At 46.2% G+C, this 17,103-nt stretch overlaps 1 protein-coding gene across 4 annotated transcripts in view; it reads left to right on the top strand.

The window, feature by feature from the left end:
- Positions 1-17,103, top strand: part of CHD6 (chromodomain helicase DNA binding protein 6) — a 194,903-nt gene that overhangs the window by 152,572 nt on the left and 25,228 nt on the right. For all 4 annotated transcript variants that reach the window (XM_043884657.1, XM_043884655.1, XM_043884656.1 and 1 more), the window contains 4 exons: positions 2,746-2,835; positions 5,222-5,325; positions 9,361-9,490; positions 11,125-11,185. In XM_043884657.1, coding sequence (XP_043740592.1) covers positions 2,746-2,835; positions 5,222-5,325; positions 9,361-9,490; positions 11,125-11,185 — 385 coding nt within the window. The remainder of the gene's footprint in view (positions 1-2,745; positions 2,836-5,221; positions 5,326-9,360; positions 9,491-11,124; positions 11,186-17,103) is intronic.

Below are 17,103 nucleotides of genomic sequence, written 5' to 3'. Positions count from 1 at the left end.
GGGCTAGGGTTAGGGCTCCTGAGGAGTCTGTTGTCAGTATTAATATTAAGCTGCCATGTTTCTTGAACAAGTCAGACATGATTGAAAAAATGGTATTTGGGGAGAAAAATAATCTGGTAACAATTTACAAGATGGAGTAGGTGCTTACCTGGAGCTGAATGGCCAACTCAGAGTTTTGTCATCATAAATGTTGATCGTGATGACCTAGATTAGGATGCTGACTGTAGAACCGGGGAGAAAGTGTCAACTATGAGAGGTGTGACTAAAGGAGGAAGCATCATGTGTGATGAGGGACATGAAAAGCTGGTAACTCCACGGTTGTGAGCCTTGTGGGCTGGGAGAACAGTGGTGCTTGTCTCCATAACAGAATCGTTACATTCGTTAAATGATGAAGAGCAAAGCAAAGGACTGCGGTTTTGCCTTATTAAGTTACAGCAGCAGCACTTGGCTGCCCCGTCCCCAGCTGCAGATGGGGATCTGGAGTGTTGGGAAAAGGCTGAGCTGGAGAGGTTGACATAGAACTTCCCCCACACCTGCACGGTCATCACAGATGCTAAGCAGAATTAATTGTAACCTCTGAGAAATCCTCAACATTTCTACCACCAGCCCCAGCTATCTCCTGAGTGCAAGCCTTACCCCAGGAATCAAAGAATAAGACAGTAACGCAGTTCTCTGGATTTGAAGAAACTGACTGCTGTGTATTCTTCTGAATCTGGTGGAGACCACTGTCCTCTTGGTTCTGGCTCAGTGAGACCTGGAGACTCAGAGCTAGTGGGGCCTTACAGTGCCCCCCACGCAGCCTGGGAGTTTTGTGGGCAGTGTCCCAACAGGGAGTCCTCCAGCCTCCACTCCAGTCTTCCTAGTGATGGGAGTTTACCTCCGAATTACCAAATGATTCTAAGTCATTGTCCTTCTGTGTATTGAATCTACAACCTGCCTCCTTGAATTGTCCACCCTTTGCTCTTGGATTCTGGTTCTCTCCTGAGCAGGCAGGATTGCTTCAGCATACCTGGCCTGTGAGCTTCTAGAATTACCAGCTCTTTCACTAGTAAGTTTACTGCCACCCCTGTATCAGATGAGCTCCCTGTGTGGCTCAGCAGTAAAGAATCCTCCTGTCAATGCAGAAAACCCAGGTTCAGTTCCTGGATCGGGAAGATGTCCTGGAGAAGGAAATGGCAACTCACTCCAGTACTCTTGCCAGGGAAGTCCCATGGACTTCCCCATAGAGAAGTCCATGGGGTTGTAGTGACTAAATTACCACACCACCAATATCAGATGAGGGTCAAGATAGGCTCTTCAGTCAGGACTGCCTGGATTTGAATCCTGGCCCCATTACTTACCTGCAGGTGAATTATTTTAAAAATAAGGACAGTAGTTCCTTGTTGTTGTTGTTTGGTTGCTAAGTCATGTCTAACTCTTTGCAATCCCATAAACTGCAGCACACCAGGCCTCCCTGTCCTTCACTAACTACTGGAGTTTGTGCAGACTCATGTCCATTGAGTAGATGATGCCATCCAACCATCTCAACCTCTGCCACCCCCTTCTCCTCCTGCCTTCAGTCTTTCCTAGCATCAGGGTCTTTTCCAGTGAGTCAGCTCTTCACATCAGGTGGCCAGAGTATTGGAGCTTCAGCTTCAACATCCTTCTAGTGAATATTCAGGGTTGATTTCCTTCATAATAGTTCCTACCTCCTAGCATTGATTTGAGGATCAAGTGAGTTAAGACATGCTGGCACATAGTGAGTACTCAAACCACTGTCTGCTGTTGTTAGGAGCATGATAGTATTGAAGAGTGCATGAAGTTGTTATCAGAAGAACTTCAAAAAGCTAAAAAACAGCTGCTTCAGATCTAAGCTCAAGAAGCCAAGACAGTGATGATGTGTTCAGGGGTGGGTAAAGTGACCGGAAGGGAACACCAGTGGGGCCTTGTGGGGAGATGTTCTGTTTCCTGATCTGGATCCTGGATACACATGTGTGGTCAGTATGTGAAGATTCATCAAGCTGTGCTTGTGTGCAAAGCACACTTTCTGGAAGTAGATTTCATACTGAGAGAACTGTCATTTTTAGAAGAAGAGAAGAAAGAAAAGGCAATACTGCGGTTTTGTTTGGCTAAAGTTAAGGGTGTTACAGGCTTCCCAGATGACACAGTGGTAAAGAATCCACCTGCCAATACAGGAGACACAGGAGACATGAGTTTGATCCCTGGGTGGGAAGATCCCCTGGAGAAGGAAATGGCAACCCATTCCAGTATTCTTACTTGGAGAATCCCATGGACACAGGAGCCTGGCAGGCTACAGTCCATGGAGTCGCAAAGAGTTGGACATGACTGAAGCGACTGAGCATGCAACAGGCACCTGTACAAGTGAAACTATTTGAAAACATCACTGTTCGACGTGCCCCACTCATCACTCAATGAGGAAATAGGTAACGAGCCCCTTGGAAGGCAGCTCTGCCCTAGAGGTCTCATGGCCACGTGGTTGGGGTGAGTCATCTTAAGGCCCAGGGGAGCTGCAGTTTTTCTACTCCCCTGACCCCCATGGCTCACAGGGTAACCTTAACAGATAACTGACAAGATAACCTTTTCGTGTGTGAAATGGGGATGACCACAGTAATGTCTGCCATTAATGTTCTCTTTTCCTAGTACTCACAACCTGGGAGCACCCAGAATTGCCCTGGGTCCCTGAGGGAATGGCACAAGCAGCTGATGGGTTCTGATGTGTTTCTTTACCGTGTCCACCTTTTCTAGGGTCCTTCTGCGAGTCCGGATGCTCTACTACCTAAAAGCTGAAATACTGGGAGAAGCAGCAGATAAAGCATTTGAAGGAACTCCAGCCAGGTAAAATAGGTCATCCTTAATGCCCAGTGTGAAGGAATTGCTGTAAAGTACCTGTTGATGGAAATGGACAAACCTGCCTGTGTTTCCTGAGGCCTGTGTTCGCTCCTTCCCAGGACCCAGTCCCTGGTAAAGCAGGCTGGTAGAGTGAGGAGGATTCAGCCAGGTCATCTGTGAGTGAAATAAAAGAAAAAATGGTCGTTTAAAACATAGCTCCTGGGCCTCTCTCATCTTCTGAGCTGACCCATGCTCTATCTGTGGAGAGTCTCCCTGAATAAACCTTCTTTCTCTTTAAAAAAGACAAACAAACAAAAACAAAAATAATACGGCTCTTGGTAAGGTTCTTAATCGTTTGCCACCCACGCCACCACCCCCCCACCCCCCTGCGCCACCCCCCTCCAGCTGCCCCAGTAGTGTTGTAAAATTGCTTTTAAAGCAGTCATTTCTCTGCCTTAACTGATCATTGTCAGATGGATATGAGTGACGTTGATGTTTGATGTAGCAGGTGTAGACTGAAAGCTTTACCCACTCTTGGCCTCAGTCCTCTTCCACCTTTGAGTGGTTCTCCTTTATTTGCTCGTTAATAATACTTAGTCGTGTTACTGATGCTTTGTCACCTGTTAGATGTGTCGTGCCTTAGTTTTGTAAGCTAGGGTTTCTGAAGCTGTAGAATGCTGAGGTTTGGGGGAAGAGACTGCTGAGCCCCCGGCTGCCACTTTATCGGGCTAACAGATAGCCACAGTGTGTGTGTGGGATCCCAGACGCCTCCTTCGCCATCCCTTCCCCCAGACCTGCAGTTTCCTCTGGCCCCATACAGGGCTAGTTTTCCCCCAAGACCGCGAGTGTTGGCATTTGAACTTTGTTTGAGATTCCCCAGGGCCGTGGTTCCTTCCCTCTCTTTCTTCCCATTGGGCAGTGCTCATGGCCTTAGTGGTCACAGGAGCATGAAAGGAGGAGAGAGGTGAAGGGCAGTGACAGTCCTACCCTTGAGCGTTCTGTAATCAGGAGCAGTCAGCTTGTTAACTGTTAACATTGGCTACACATTGCATAGTTACCATGGGCATTTCTAGTGAGGATAGGGAGGTTGGGTGTTCCAGTAAAAAGGTCCAACTTGTGAGTCATGTAAAGGCAGCAGAATTCAACCTGATTATTTATCTCCAGTGTTACCTGGCAGAAGTAATCTACCTGAGTTTACTTATTCCCCTGTCGCCTGCTTGCTTAGACCTGCAGATAGAGGGAAGTGAGTAGAACATGAAAAGACTAAGTCCACTGCCCACCTTCTTCCCCCTTTCATTTGCTTTCCACGGTGTTAGCTGTCACTGGTCCTATTCAGGTTAAATACCTTATGGTGGAGAAATTGCCACGAGGAGTGAAACACTGCTCACCCCAAAAGAGTTGTTCAGCGCATGGCACCACACAGGCAGAGCAGTGGGCCAGGTGGAGAGAGGTGGGGTCAGGGAGCCCCACCCCTGCAAGGAGAGCTGGGCCTGTCAAGGGGCAGGCAGCCCTGTGTCCCAAGAAGAACCTGATGGAAGAACCAGCTGGAGATGTTGCAGAGGCGGCATTCCAGGCACCTGGGAGGTGGGAGGGAGGAGCCATCCAGGTGGACGTTCTCCCTCAAACCCCAAAGCCTTCCAAGAGTGAGGACGCTGTTCAGACAAATAAAGCCAGTTAGCCAAGGGTCCGGTGTGAGCTCTCAGAACGTGCACAGAAACTCAGAGATGGACCCATCCCTGCAGGTCTGCTCCCTGGGGTGAGCCACGTTCGTCCCTTGAGCCAGAAGTTTGACCCAGCAGACTGTTGGCAGACCCTGGCCGGGACGTTCCTCCTGTTGTGGCATCTGTCCCCTGAAAGGCTCTCTTCCTACCCTCTGTGCAGCAGTGCAGACTAGCTCATTCTTGAATAGTGCTCACGGACTCTACATGTCAGACTGGGATGCTTGGGCACATTTCAGCCTTTGATCATGTGTGAATTCAAACACTTGTGGGGGTGTTCTGCCTTTACCTAGCGGACATATTGATGGCTTTTGCTGTGGTTGTCAACTGAAAGTGCACATCAGAATCGCCTGATGTGTGTAGAGCCCCTGGCCCCACCCCAGACGGACTGGCAACAGGTTCTCCACAAGATGCTTTCAGATTCTGCATCATTTGGTCTGAGTGGAGCCTGGACATCAAATACACGTGCTGAGTCACTCCCCGTGTTAACTGGATACAGGGCCCTGGTTAGGACACCTGGGCCCCCAGCTGTCTGAATCCTCCCATTTTTGTTCCTTCAGCCTCTAAGCGTGCGTCTAGGGATGTGGCTTAGCCTCGGGGCTCCAGCCAGGAGCTCCTGTGTTGTGTTCTGTCCATGTGGAAGGCACTCTGAGTTCACGCCCTTCCTTCCACAGGGAGCTGGATGTGCCCCTGCCTGACATCGACTATGTGGAGATCCCGGTGGACTGGTGGGACGCCGAGGCCGACAAGTCCCTCCTGATTGGCGTGTTCAAACACGGTGTGTATGTCAGTGCATGTTTTCTCTTTGCTGAGAAATCCCACAGGCCTGTCGTGTGTCTCCCTTAGAAATTAGAGCCTCCCCTCTGTCCTCTGAGGAATTTGCCCAGATGAGTGTGTGAGTCTTGCAAATACAGCGAATGTGACTATCGGTGAGGCCCCTTGAAAGGGTGGCGTGTCTTCCTCACGAGTGTGTCTGCACATCAGGGACTGTCCCTCTCTCGTTCACTCTCACAGACCTAGCATCCAGCCTGGTGTCTGTCACATGGCAAGCCCCAGGATTTCTGGAGTGAAGCAATAAATAAATGCGCGAAATGTTAGGTTTTACCATTTCACATGTATCCAGAATTTCAGCTTACCTACTTAATTCCTAGTACATAGCTTTTGCCCTATTTGGTATAAAAATTTAAGAATAGAAGATAGCATAGATATCTTTTTTTTTTTTTTTTAAATAGTGACCTAGAGACCAAAGGGAACTGAGAGAGGTTTTTTAAAATAGCTTGGTAAAACTGACATAAATGGTGTTTTCTTCATCTCTGACTCTGTTCTAAGTACCTGCCCTTGCTTTCAGCCGACTGTTTAAATGAATAAAGCAGGTCCCAGAAAATATTCACTGTAATGTACCTGATACACACCTTCCCTGCCCGGTGAACTAGCTGGCATTTTGAGCCGGAGAGCAGGGGTTAAAAGTGGGAAGAGGTGGATGTCCCTGGCCTTCACTGCCAGCTCTGTCACTTATAAATGTGTGACCTCAGGCAAGTCAGAAACTTCTCTGACCTGTTTCCTCACCTGGACACCAGAGAGAGGACAAGACAGCCCTCCTGGAGGGTTGTAGGAGGATTAACTGAGACAGGGCATGTGGGCAGCCTGGGCAGCGCTTCGCACGTAACAGGTGCTGGGTGCCGTCCACCGCCACTGACCCCTCTGCCTCTGGAAGGTGCACTTTGTTTCTCACACGCGCCCTATCGGTAGAATTCTTCAACATTTGCAGGCCAACCTGCAATATTTACATAACAACGATGCACATATCTATTTTAATGAGGAATTCCTTCAAAACATAGATTCTGGTGTTTGCAGGGAGGCCTGGTGTTGTTAGTGTCAGGATCATCAGCCATACTTTCCTGGTAAATTAATACCTCCCATCATTGTGTAATGACCCTCTGTATCCTACATTGTGCTTTTGGCTTTAAAGACTTCGTATGTGATGAGCTTAGCAGACACACTGTGAAGATGGGGAAGACCTAGCCTCTGTACCCAGTGCTGGGGGGCTGGTGTTAAGCCACACGTGGTGCTGACCGACTCACTTTTGGATGGGACCAGACCCATGTAGTTGGACAGGGATGTTGGCATCAAACCTAGGCTGGGCTGGACAGAGGCCTGTGGTTGGCTCCATGGACATCCTCTTTGATGTCTTGCGGAGTCCAAATCAGATTCCGCTCCTGGTGAGGTGCCATCCAGCAGACAGTCCATGGGCCTCGGCTTAGACCTGTCCTCACCTGGGTAACACAACTCATCACCCTACGTAACAGCCCTCTCCGCAGAATAATCCAACCCACACAGTGTGTCTTACCAGGTGACAGACTCTCTCAGATACCCAGCAGCTGGTGGACATGTGACATTTTCAGAGAGCCACGCTATCTGGTGTTTTATTTTTCAAGGCTCCATCAGGAGCTCTCTCTGCCTCACCTCCTTGCCCTGGAGATACAAGTATGAGCCGTAAGGCTGCAGCCATTTTCTTTGTTAAGAAACATGCAGCTGTTCATTGTCCAAGGTTTCATGGCTCTTTTAGTCCACCCCAGACATAGTCTGCTATGACCCTGCCTAGATGAGAAGACTAAAGCCCCGGTTCCATCTCTGAGCTGACCACCGTGGAAGAATTGGCTGCATCTTTGTTGGGGCTTCCGCTGACAGCAAGAAGGACTCTGCAGCAAATCTGTTCTGAACGATGCTCTTTACAGCTCTTGATCGCAGGAAGAAATGACCACCGCCCCTCTAGGGCAGCCTGGACTTACGAAATAGTCATCACGCTGTGGGTTTTAGTATCCCTGTTCACATTCTTACAGAGGAACTTTTAAACTAAGTAGACAGGGGCAGGCAGCCTGTTGCTCGACTGTTTATGTCTTTATGTTGCTATCACACACCTCCTACTACTCTTCAACAGTCAGGGTTTTCTAGGGAACTGAATCAGTCACCCTCGCCCACATCCAGCTCCGAAGCTGATTGAGAAAGAGAAGTGGAGAACCTGTCCAAACTTCATACCTAAGCCCGAGAAGTCTGCAGAGGAGGAACCCACCTGGGTAGTAGGCACCTCTTTTCCTGGGGAGCGGCAGGTGGAGATGGTGGCAGGTGCATCCTCAAAATAGTAGGAAAGTCACGGACATTCCTGTCTTGGCGTGAGCTGAGGCAGAACAGGGGGAGAGGGTGAGAATGGTTCTTCCTACAGTGACTGTTGGAAGAGGATCCAGGCCTAACTGACACATCCAGACAGTTGTTAATATTGAGTTTATACAATGTCAGGCGCTGTGTGAAGAACTGAATATATAATGCCAAAGCAGATACAGATTCTGTCCCTGAGAAGCCCTCAATCTCATGAGAGAGACTTAAAATAATCACACTATTGCCCTGAGGAATGACTGAATAAAGAACATTAGGGACCTATTTCTCCCACCATATGCCTCGGGCAGGCAGCACCTGTCGTGAAGAAGGCAGAAGAGTCGCTTTGGATTAAAAGATGAAGTACCTGAAGCCCCTTAGAGAAAAAGTACCAGGTGCTGCCTGCATGTGAAGGCTAGACCAGCATCAGCAGTGATAGCGGAACAGAAACCAGTCTAGAAGGGAAATACCCAGCAAAGTAAAATCCAGTGTGTTTGATCAAGCCGGTTCTCATTTTCAACACAGCGTCTACCCTCACCTGAGATGGGCTCTCTGTACCTACTACAGAGCTAGAAATGGACTTTGTTAGGAGCAGCAAGAAAAGGATGTTGATGATTGTATAGGAGCTCCCCCCAAATAGTTGATGTGACAACAGCTATGACCAAATATCCGGTCTCATTATAGGATTACATTAGAGTCAGTAAAGTAGCATTCTCAAGCATGGTGTTATCCAGTTAAAAGTGACATTGTTGAATTGTTTTGCCTGCCTTCTGGGGTCTCTCTTTCTGGGTCAAAACTCCTCCATCTGTTTTTTACTCTGGGGATACAGTGAGAAGTTGTTCCAAAGCCCTGGTCAGTGGGTTAGGATTTTATACTGAGTCTATGAACACAGAGGCAACGAGTCCTTTTTAATCCAGTCAACAATCCCAGTGATCCTGTTCATGTTTCATCCTTTGCATCATCACTTTGCTCAGTTTCCTTTTCTAACACATGGGATAAATTTGGACAAAAGAAAATTATAGCCCATTCAGGGCTTCCCAGATGGTGTTAGTGGTAAAGAACCTGCCTGCCAATGCAGGTGAGACATAAGAGGCGCGGGTTTGATCTCTGGGTTGAGAAGATCTCCTGGAGGAGGGCATGGCAACCCATTCCAGTATTCTTCCCAGAATCCTGTGGACAGCAAAGCCTGGCCGACTGCAGTCCACGGGGTTGCACGGTCAGAGATGACTGAAGCGACTTAACAAGCACGCATGCAGGCAGATGACGACAAGATAACAGGGTGTCCAGAGTTGGGGGGGGGGGGGGGCAGGTGCAGTGAGGGGAAGAAATTGTGAAACCAGCTTGCCTAATCCTCTTGCTGTCCAAAAGAAACAAGGGGGAATGGAATCTGTATTTTATGTGTCTTCAAGGACACACGGTACACCTCGGCTTTCATTCTTTCGGTCAAGCATTACACAAAGGAGTCCATTTAAGCTCAAGGATCTTCCCCCAACAGGGAGTCTTACAGGATCCGGTTATTCTTAAGTAAGTATTTTTGGTTGGCTTGTTTTGCTTTTTTACTTAACAAGGGAAACAAAATGCCTGTCTAGGGTGCAAGGCAGATTTAATGAGTTCTGACATGACCCCCATCATGACCTTGTCGTTTCTCGCCACCCCCAATCAGGTTACGAGAGGTACAACGCCATGCGAGCCGACCCAGCACTTTGCTTCCTGGAGAAGGTGGGCATGCCAGATGAGAAGTCGCTTTCTGCAGAGCAGGGTGTCACGGACGGGGCCTCAGACGTCCCTGAAAGGTGAGAAGCTGCACAGAGCAAGCACACTGACTTGTCGCACCATGAATCTCTGACCAGAGGCGCCCAGCACTCTCCTCGTCTTCCTCACAGCCTGGCGTCTCCCTTTATCCTGAACCGCCTTCCAGAATTGCTTCAGTTACGTGCTACAACACCTCGGGCCTTTCTCGTGAATTCTGAACACTTTGACCCAAATACCCATTTCCAATCTTCCTGGGTTCCCCAAGCTGCCCACCATCCTGCCCTGTTCCCTAACCAGCCTCGTCTGGTCAGAGGATTCTTGGGGAGTTCAGACCTCTCTTAACCTCTCATACTTGGCAGAAAGTTAAGAAGAGGCACAGCAAGTTCAGGCTTCCTGACCTTGAAATGCCTGAGATGAAATACTGGCGTTTTCTAAGGATTGCACGGTCCATGAATAGCCACTGCTTGACGGCCATGGCATTCAGGTCCTGTCCATAGGTTGTGTGTAAAAAAGTATGGAGACGTCCCCTTTGTGTGAGTTTTATTTACTTTCGGCATAAGCCCAAATGTATGAATTCATAGGAGAACTAAATAAACAGCCAAAGCTGTGGTTTTCATATGTGTGTATATGTGTGTGGCTATTTGAAAGACATAGCGTAGAATCTCTTGTTTTGCACGTGGTGAGCTTTTGGCCTGATCTTCTCCCCCAAAGTTGTATTTTCTAGGGTCACGGGCAAGGCTGGACTCAAGGGTACACAATGCCAGCCCCCCTAACTATCTGCTAAGGCTGAGAAGAGGATGAAATGCATTTTTCCATCCACACTTAGCCCCTGACAAACACTCTAGCTAGCTATCATAACATTCTGTGCCCCCAAAGATAATAAGGATACATCCAGAGAAATGTTAACAAATGCCCAGAGGACCAGTGGTATTAATGTTGGGTTCACGGGCTGGGGAGAAACACCACGTGGGGGAGGTGCCTGAATGTGGCTGAAAGCTGGTTTCTCTGTGGGGAAGCTGTTTTTTCCTCTGGTCCAGGCGACGAAGGTAGGAGGCCCCTCCTGCCTCCGGGACCTGAGCGACAAAGAGCAGAATATTTGAGACAGGAATCCTTCAAAGTTGATTTTTCCAGGGATCATGAAAAACAAATAGGCATTAGCAGTTAAGCAGTGGATTTAGAGGTGAGCTGCCAGTGGTCCATCAGGTAGTGTCCTTCCTTGGAAGTGACCGCTGCCAAACATGAGCGATTCTGCACGGAGACTTGCCCTACCATGGGAGCTGGGGTCGGCCCATGAGGACTCTTGGTTTACACAGCTGTCAGTGTCTAGAATCTGTTCTTTTATCAAAGCCACGTATTCAGCTAATTCTTGATAGGCAGTAATTAGCTTTTTAAAGATAGCGTCATTGTTGAAGAGCAGGCCTCTGAACTTTCCTGAGTAGATCATGAGGCTCCTGCTCAACTCTCACTTGAGAGGAGGTCATTGCTCATAGAAGTTGTAACACTGGAGAAATCAAGATTCTGAGGCCTGTGGAGAAAGGAGTCTCTTTGGTCAGTGATTTAAGGGGGTTTTGTGCCAGCTTCCTGGTTGCAGAATAACTCCTAGGTGGTATGTGATGTTTACTCTTTTTTTTTTGTTGTTTACTCTTTTTATTTAATTTTTTTTTTTTTTTTTTAGAGGCAACACGGATAAAGAAGACAATACAGAAGACAAAGTAGATGGCCCTCAGAAACAAGTGGTGAGTCAAATGTGAGAAATCCCTATGTATTGGTATTGGTATATTGGTCTTTGATTGCATTGCTGCAGTTGCATGGCATTTTCCCCAACATGTTTTTGTAAAAATTGTCAATTCACAAACTGCTTTGCAGTCTTACTCTAATGAAACTTTTGCTTTTGAGATAACTGTAGATTTTAGATGGAATCAGAAGATGCAATGCAGGGTGATCCCATGTACCTTCTATCCAGTTTCCCACCATGGGGATAATCTTTTCCAGCATCAGGGTCTTTTCCAGTGAGTCAGCTCTTTGCATAAGGTAGCCAAAGTACTAGAGCTTCAGCTTCAATGTCAGTCCTTCCAGTGAATTTCCCTCTCTGCATTACTTTAGCTATGCTCTATTTACTATAAATGGTGAAATTTCTTTCATTTTCATTCAGAACAATGTATTTAAAAAATTCTTCCCCTGAGACTTTTCCTTGGGCCCATAGATGATTGATCAGATGTGTATTATTTAATTTCTAAGCATTTGGAGATTTTCCTAATCTTTCTGTTTATTTCTAGTTTGACTGCAACTGTAATTATGGATTTATGTCTTTCTCCTTTCAGTCTTCTGTCAGTTTTTGTCTCATGTGTTTTGCAGCTCTGTTGTCTGGTGCATGCACATTTAGGATATGTCTTTTTGGTGGGTTGACTCTGCTGTCAATATAGAATGCCCCTCCTTGTCTGATAGTTTTTTTTTTTTTTTGGCTCTGAAGTATACTTTATCTAATATTAAGATAGCTACTGCTGGTTCCCTTTGACTAATGTTTGCACGATTGTCACTTTTTCCATCGTTTAACTTTTAACCTGCCTATTTGAAATGAGTTTCCTGTAGACAGTGTTTAGTCAGGTTATATATTTTAAGGCACCCTGTTTTATAGTTGATATAGTCAGCTATTTACATGCAGTGTTATTATTGATGCATTAAGGCTTAAGTCTGACATTTTATTGTTTTCTCTGTGTTTTGATTCTCTAGTTTCTTTTTCCTTCTTTCCTCTGGTTTACTGGAAATTTTTTTCTGATCCTTTTTTGACTTATCTATTTTTAAGCTTCTTAGTGGTTATTTTAGATATTTTACTACATGTACATAATGTATCACAGTTCACTGGTATCATTTTACCAGTTCAGGTGAAATATAGAATCCTTACTGGAGTTTATCCTTACTTCTAGTTTTTTCCCTTTATAATGGTCTTAAATATTTCTCCTACATACACTGAGAATAATGATAATGTAATTTTTGCTGCAACTATGAAATATAATTGAGAAAATTCAAAAGGATAAGGAACATCTACTGTTTTTACCCATACATTTACTTACTGTGTTCTTTCTTCTTCCTGATGTTCCAAGATTTCTTTTTTCTGTTGGGGGAAATTCCTTGAGCCATTCTTTTAGAATAGATCTCCTGGTGATGATTCTCTTAGTTTTCTTTCATCTGGGGATATCTTGATATCCTCTTCATTCCTGAAGGATATTTTCACTGAATATAGGATTCTGGGTAGACACTTTTCTTTCAGCTCTTGAAAATGTTGTGCCACCTCCTTCTGGCTTCCATGGTTTCTGATGAGAAATCTTCTGTTACTTGAGTTGTTTTTCAATTAGTTAAGGTCTCTTTTCTCTTTTGCTGCTTTCAAGGCTTTTCTCCTTATTTTTAGTTCTCAGAAGTTTAACTCTGAATTTTTTATATGTGGATTCTTTGAGTTTATCCTGTTGGTGTGTTTTCAGCTTCTCAAATCTGTGGATTTGCCAAATCCCTGTCCTTTGCCAAATTTGGGGAGTTTTCGGTCATTATTTCTTGGAACCCTTTCTCCTTCCTTCCGGAACTCTGATGACATGCATGTCAAGTCTTTTGTTACAGTTCCACTGGTCCCGGGGGCCCTGTTTTAATTGTCTTTAATCTGTTCCTCTCTGGTGGTCACACTGGGTACTTTATGTTTTTCCCTCTTTGAGCTTGCTGATTCTTTCCTCTTTCTCCTCCCTTCTGCGGTTGAGCATATCCATTGTGTTTTTGTTCAGTTTGGTTTCATCATTGTATATTTCAAATCTAAAATTTCCCTTTGGTTCTTCTTTGGAGCTTTGTTTCTTTGCTGAGATCTTCTGGAGTGTGTTCAGAATTCCTCATTGATGACTGCTTTAGATTTTTATGTCAGTAATACTTAAGATCTCTGTCATTTCAACATTAGCATCTGTTGGCTGTCTTTCTTCATTCCGTTTGAGATCTTCCTGGTTCTTGGTATAATGATAATGTGATTTTTGACTGAAACCTGGACATTTGGGGTATTATATTATGAGACTTGGGATCTTATTTGAAACTTCTGTCGTGACTGCCTGCCTCTGACACCTCTATCGCAGAGGATGGGGGCGGGGGCTGGGGGAGGTGGGGTAGTGCACAGCGTGTATCACCTTTTGACTGCCTGGCTGTAATAGAGGTTAATGTTCCTAGTCAGCCCCCAAAGATACCTGGGGGCAGAGTGGAAGTTCAGCTCTCCATGTGGTCTTTGCTGATACCATGGGTGGTTGGGGACCTCATTGCCAGCTGTCAGGGATGAAAATCCAAGCTCCCTACTTGACTTTTTGACACCACCCAGCAGGGGAACCGGGTGCCCTAGTGCAGCCTGGCAAAGGCAGAAGTCTAGAGTCCCCACCAGCCTTTGCTGGTGTGAATGTGGTAAGCCACTGTCTGCTCTTGTGTTGTTGGGCTGGAGTGTAGCACGTCGCGTCTTAACATTGTGTCCATTCCTAGCCTGCCTTTTTCCTTGTCCTGGGCTGGAGAAAGCAGGCTTTTTTTGTCTGCACTCTTTTGTCATTTCCAGGTAGCCGCCTTCATTACCTCCAAATCTAAGGCATATAAGGCAAAAAAGAAAACCCAAGGAACTCACCACTGTGTCATTCCACGGGTCCCAGAGTCTCTAATTGGTCTACCTTCTCTTCACCTTTCAGCGTTTTCTTAGGTGTGTTTTATATATAGTGTCTGGCAGCTTTAGTTGTACTTATAGTGAGCAATAGGGAAATAATGCATCTTCCCATAAGTAGAAATCTATATTGCACATTACAAATGAGCTTCTAGGACTTTGCATATGCAGATCGAAACTTTATTAGAGCCCTAGCACTATTCAGCCACATTTTCTCTGGCTTTGAGTGGAGAAAATAAATCTGTTAGGATTTTGTGGATTCTGGATACCAGAAGTTACTATAGCGTTGTCCTTAACTGACTCTTATCCGCATAATCTTTCCTCTTCTCCTGATCAGCAACCAAAAATTGTCGGTTCTCTTCTTTTGGTTCTAGTTGGAAGCATGGTATCTACTTTGGTTTCCATCAGTTCTGATTCCTATAACAGTAAGAGACATCACTTTCCCAAAGTAAAAAAAAAAATTATTTTTTGAAGATATGTTTCCATATCTCCTCAAGATTTAAGAAGCAGTGGATTGAAGCATATCACCCTCAAGCTTCAGACTGTGGACCTGGCAGAAGGAAGCTGGCTTTGATCTTGACTTAAAATCTGAGCTCTGCCATTCAGTTCCCTACCTTATACTGTTATTTCTTTTATCTGGAACGTGGGATGTGTTTTTCCATGGTGGTAATTAGTCACTGCGTCACGTCCTCCTCTTCTGAGACCCCATAGACTGTAGCCCACCAGGCTTCTCTGTCCATGGGATTGTTCAGGCAAGAATAGGGAGTGGGTTGCCATTTCCTCCTCCAGGAGATCTTCTGACCGAGGGATCGAACTCATGTCTCCTGAAAGTCTCCTGCATTTTAGGTGGTAACTCAAGTATCAAAGAGATGGAAATAGTACCTTAAATTTCTCTGAATAGTACTCTCTCCAAAGAACTATTCCCACTTGTATCTGTTGATCTTCACCTCAGCCATGTGAAATAAGAGCTTCAGGTGTTAACTGCCCTCATTTGAAAGTTGAGGAGATTCACCCCCCTGGAACGTAAAGGACTTTACCAGATTCTCACAGATAGAAGAGTTCAGACTAGATACTGCATTAGACAGATTAGACAGTAGAATTCAGACTAGATGTTATGGCTTTTTTTTTTCCTGATTAAGTATTCTCTTCATAGTCAGAAGAGTTGTTGTTGCTCAGTCATGTCCGACTCATTGTGACTCCATGGACTGCAGCACTCCAGGTTTCCCAGTTTTTCAGTCTCCCCGAGCTTGCTCAAACTCATGTCTATTGATTCAGTGATGCCATCCAACCATCTCATTTTCTGTCACCCCCTTCTCCTCCTGCCTTCAGTCTTTCCCGGCATCAGGGTCTTTTCCAGTGAGTCAGCTCTTCGCATCAGGTAGCCAGAGTACCGGAGCATCAGCTTCAGCAACAGTCCTTGCAGTGAATATTCAGGGTGGATTTTTATTCTGGCTGCAGGTATGCACCCCTTCTCCCAGCAACAGCCAGTGTGAAGAGGCAGACCAGCTGCATGCCAGGCCCAGCTCTGAAGGCCGCTCATAGAAAAGTTCATGTGCCTCACTCCTGGGTCTTGTCCTCACTCTGCAGTGCTTCCTACAGCAGGTGCTCTGTAAAGGAGGGTGATGGTATGTGCCAAGTGACCTAGGGAAAAACTTCTGCAGGGAAACTTAATGCCTAACATGGTCAGATCCTACTGGAAGAAAAGTTCAGTGAGGGGCTGAACAATGACTCTATTCTTAGGAGCTGAGAGTTTGAGGGGGTCTCTGAACTCAAATAGTGATGTTTGACTGTAGCTGGAGTACTTCCAGGCTTACCAAGCACGTTTCCCTTTCAGTTGGGTGTTACTCTTATCCCCATTCTAGATGGGGGGAAGATCAAATAGTTTTAATGAGCTGCAAGAAAAGTCATACTAGCCAAGAGCAATGTCTCTCCGCTCACGTCTTTTTCTAAATCCTGCAGTCTTTCCATTGTAAAATCCTCGAATTTTCTGTTAATGACATTTGATGTGTGTCTACTTTCTACATGAAATTTATGAAGGTCGTAGGATGCTTGATTTTTCCACAAATGAAAACTGCTGTGGGATCTTTTTAACTGCCTTTCTGCATCGTGTTACCTCTACACAGAGAGCTCCTATGTTCTCCTCGTAAATTCTTGTGTCTTTCAATCTGAAGCTCAAAAGTTACCTCTCAGATGTCTTCCTCCTGCCTGATTTGGGTCTGGCAGGGTTGGTGACTCTTTCTGATTTTCCCACTGTGTTTAGGAACACTTACCACATTGCATGTTGTTTTTGCTTAGTCGCTAAGTCGTGTCCAACTCTGCGATCCTGTGGACCATAGCCCACCAGGGTCCTCTGTCCATAGGATTTCCCAGGCAAGAATACTAGAGTGGGTTGCCATATGCGTCTCCAGGGGATCTTCCTGACCCAGCGATCGAACTGTGTCTCCTGCATTGACAGGCAGATTCTTTATTGCTGTGCTACCAGGGAAGAAGCCCTGTCACACTGCATGGCTAGTATTTATTAATATCTCTCATAACTGCCAGAACTTGAGCTCTAGAGGGATAAGGACTCTATCTTTTTGCACTGTTGGAATGCCTGAACCGAGCACAGTTCCTGACAAACAAATATGGGAAGGCCACTTGTGGCCTCTGCATTGGCCCTTGGGTTTTGTGAGTGCCTAGAGGAAGTTCCCTGGGCCTGCAGGTCTGGGCTGCCACCACCCCCACCCGCACCCCTACCCTGGCCAAAGTGGGGAGGCAGCGAGGCCTGGAGGAGCAGCCGCAAGCACGGGGATCCACTGTTCTCGAATCTGGAAACAGCCCTGCACCCATGTGGAGCTAAGATACTGGTGGAGAGTGACAGTGCATTTGATTCAGCCAGGTGTGTCTCCACCCACCCGAGGCCATACTTGTCAGTGGTTAGAGCTCCTCATCCCGGTTCAGGCCTTCCAGGTTTGAATTCCATCTTCACTACTTATAATAACTATAGTATTT

The sequence above is a fragment of the Cervus elaphus genome, chromosome 23 (assembly GCF_910594005.1).
Source record: "Cervus elaphus chromosome 23, mCerEla1.1, whole genome shotgun sequence".
Lineage (NCBI taxonomy): Eukaryota > Metazoa > Chordata > Mammalia > Artiodactyla > Cervidae > Cervus > Cervus elaphus.
Note: the sequence above shows the minus strand (reverse complement) of the source record. Positions and strands in the feature narration are given on the sequence as shown.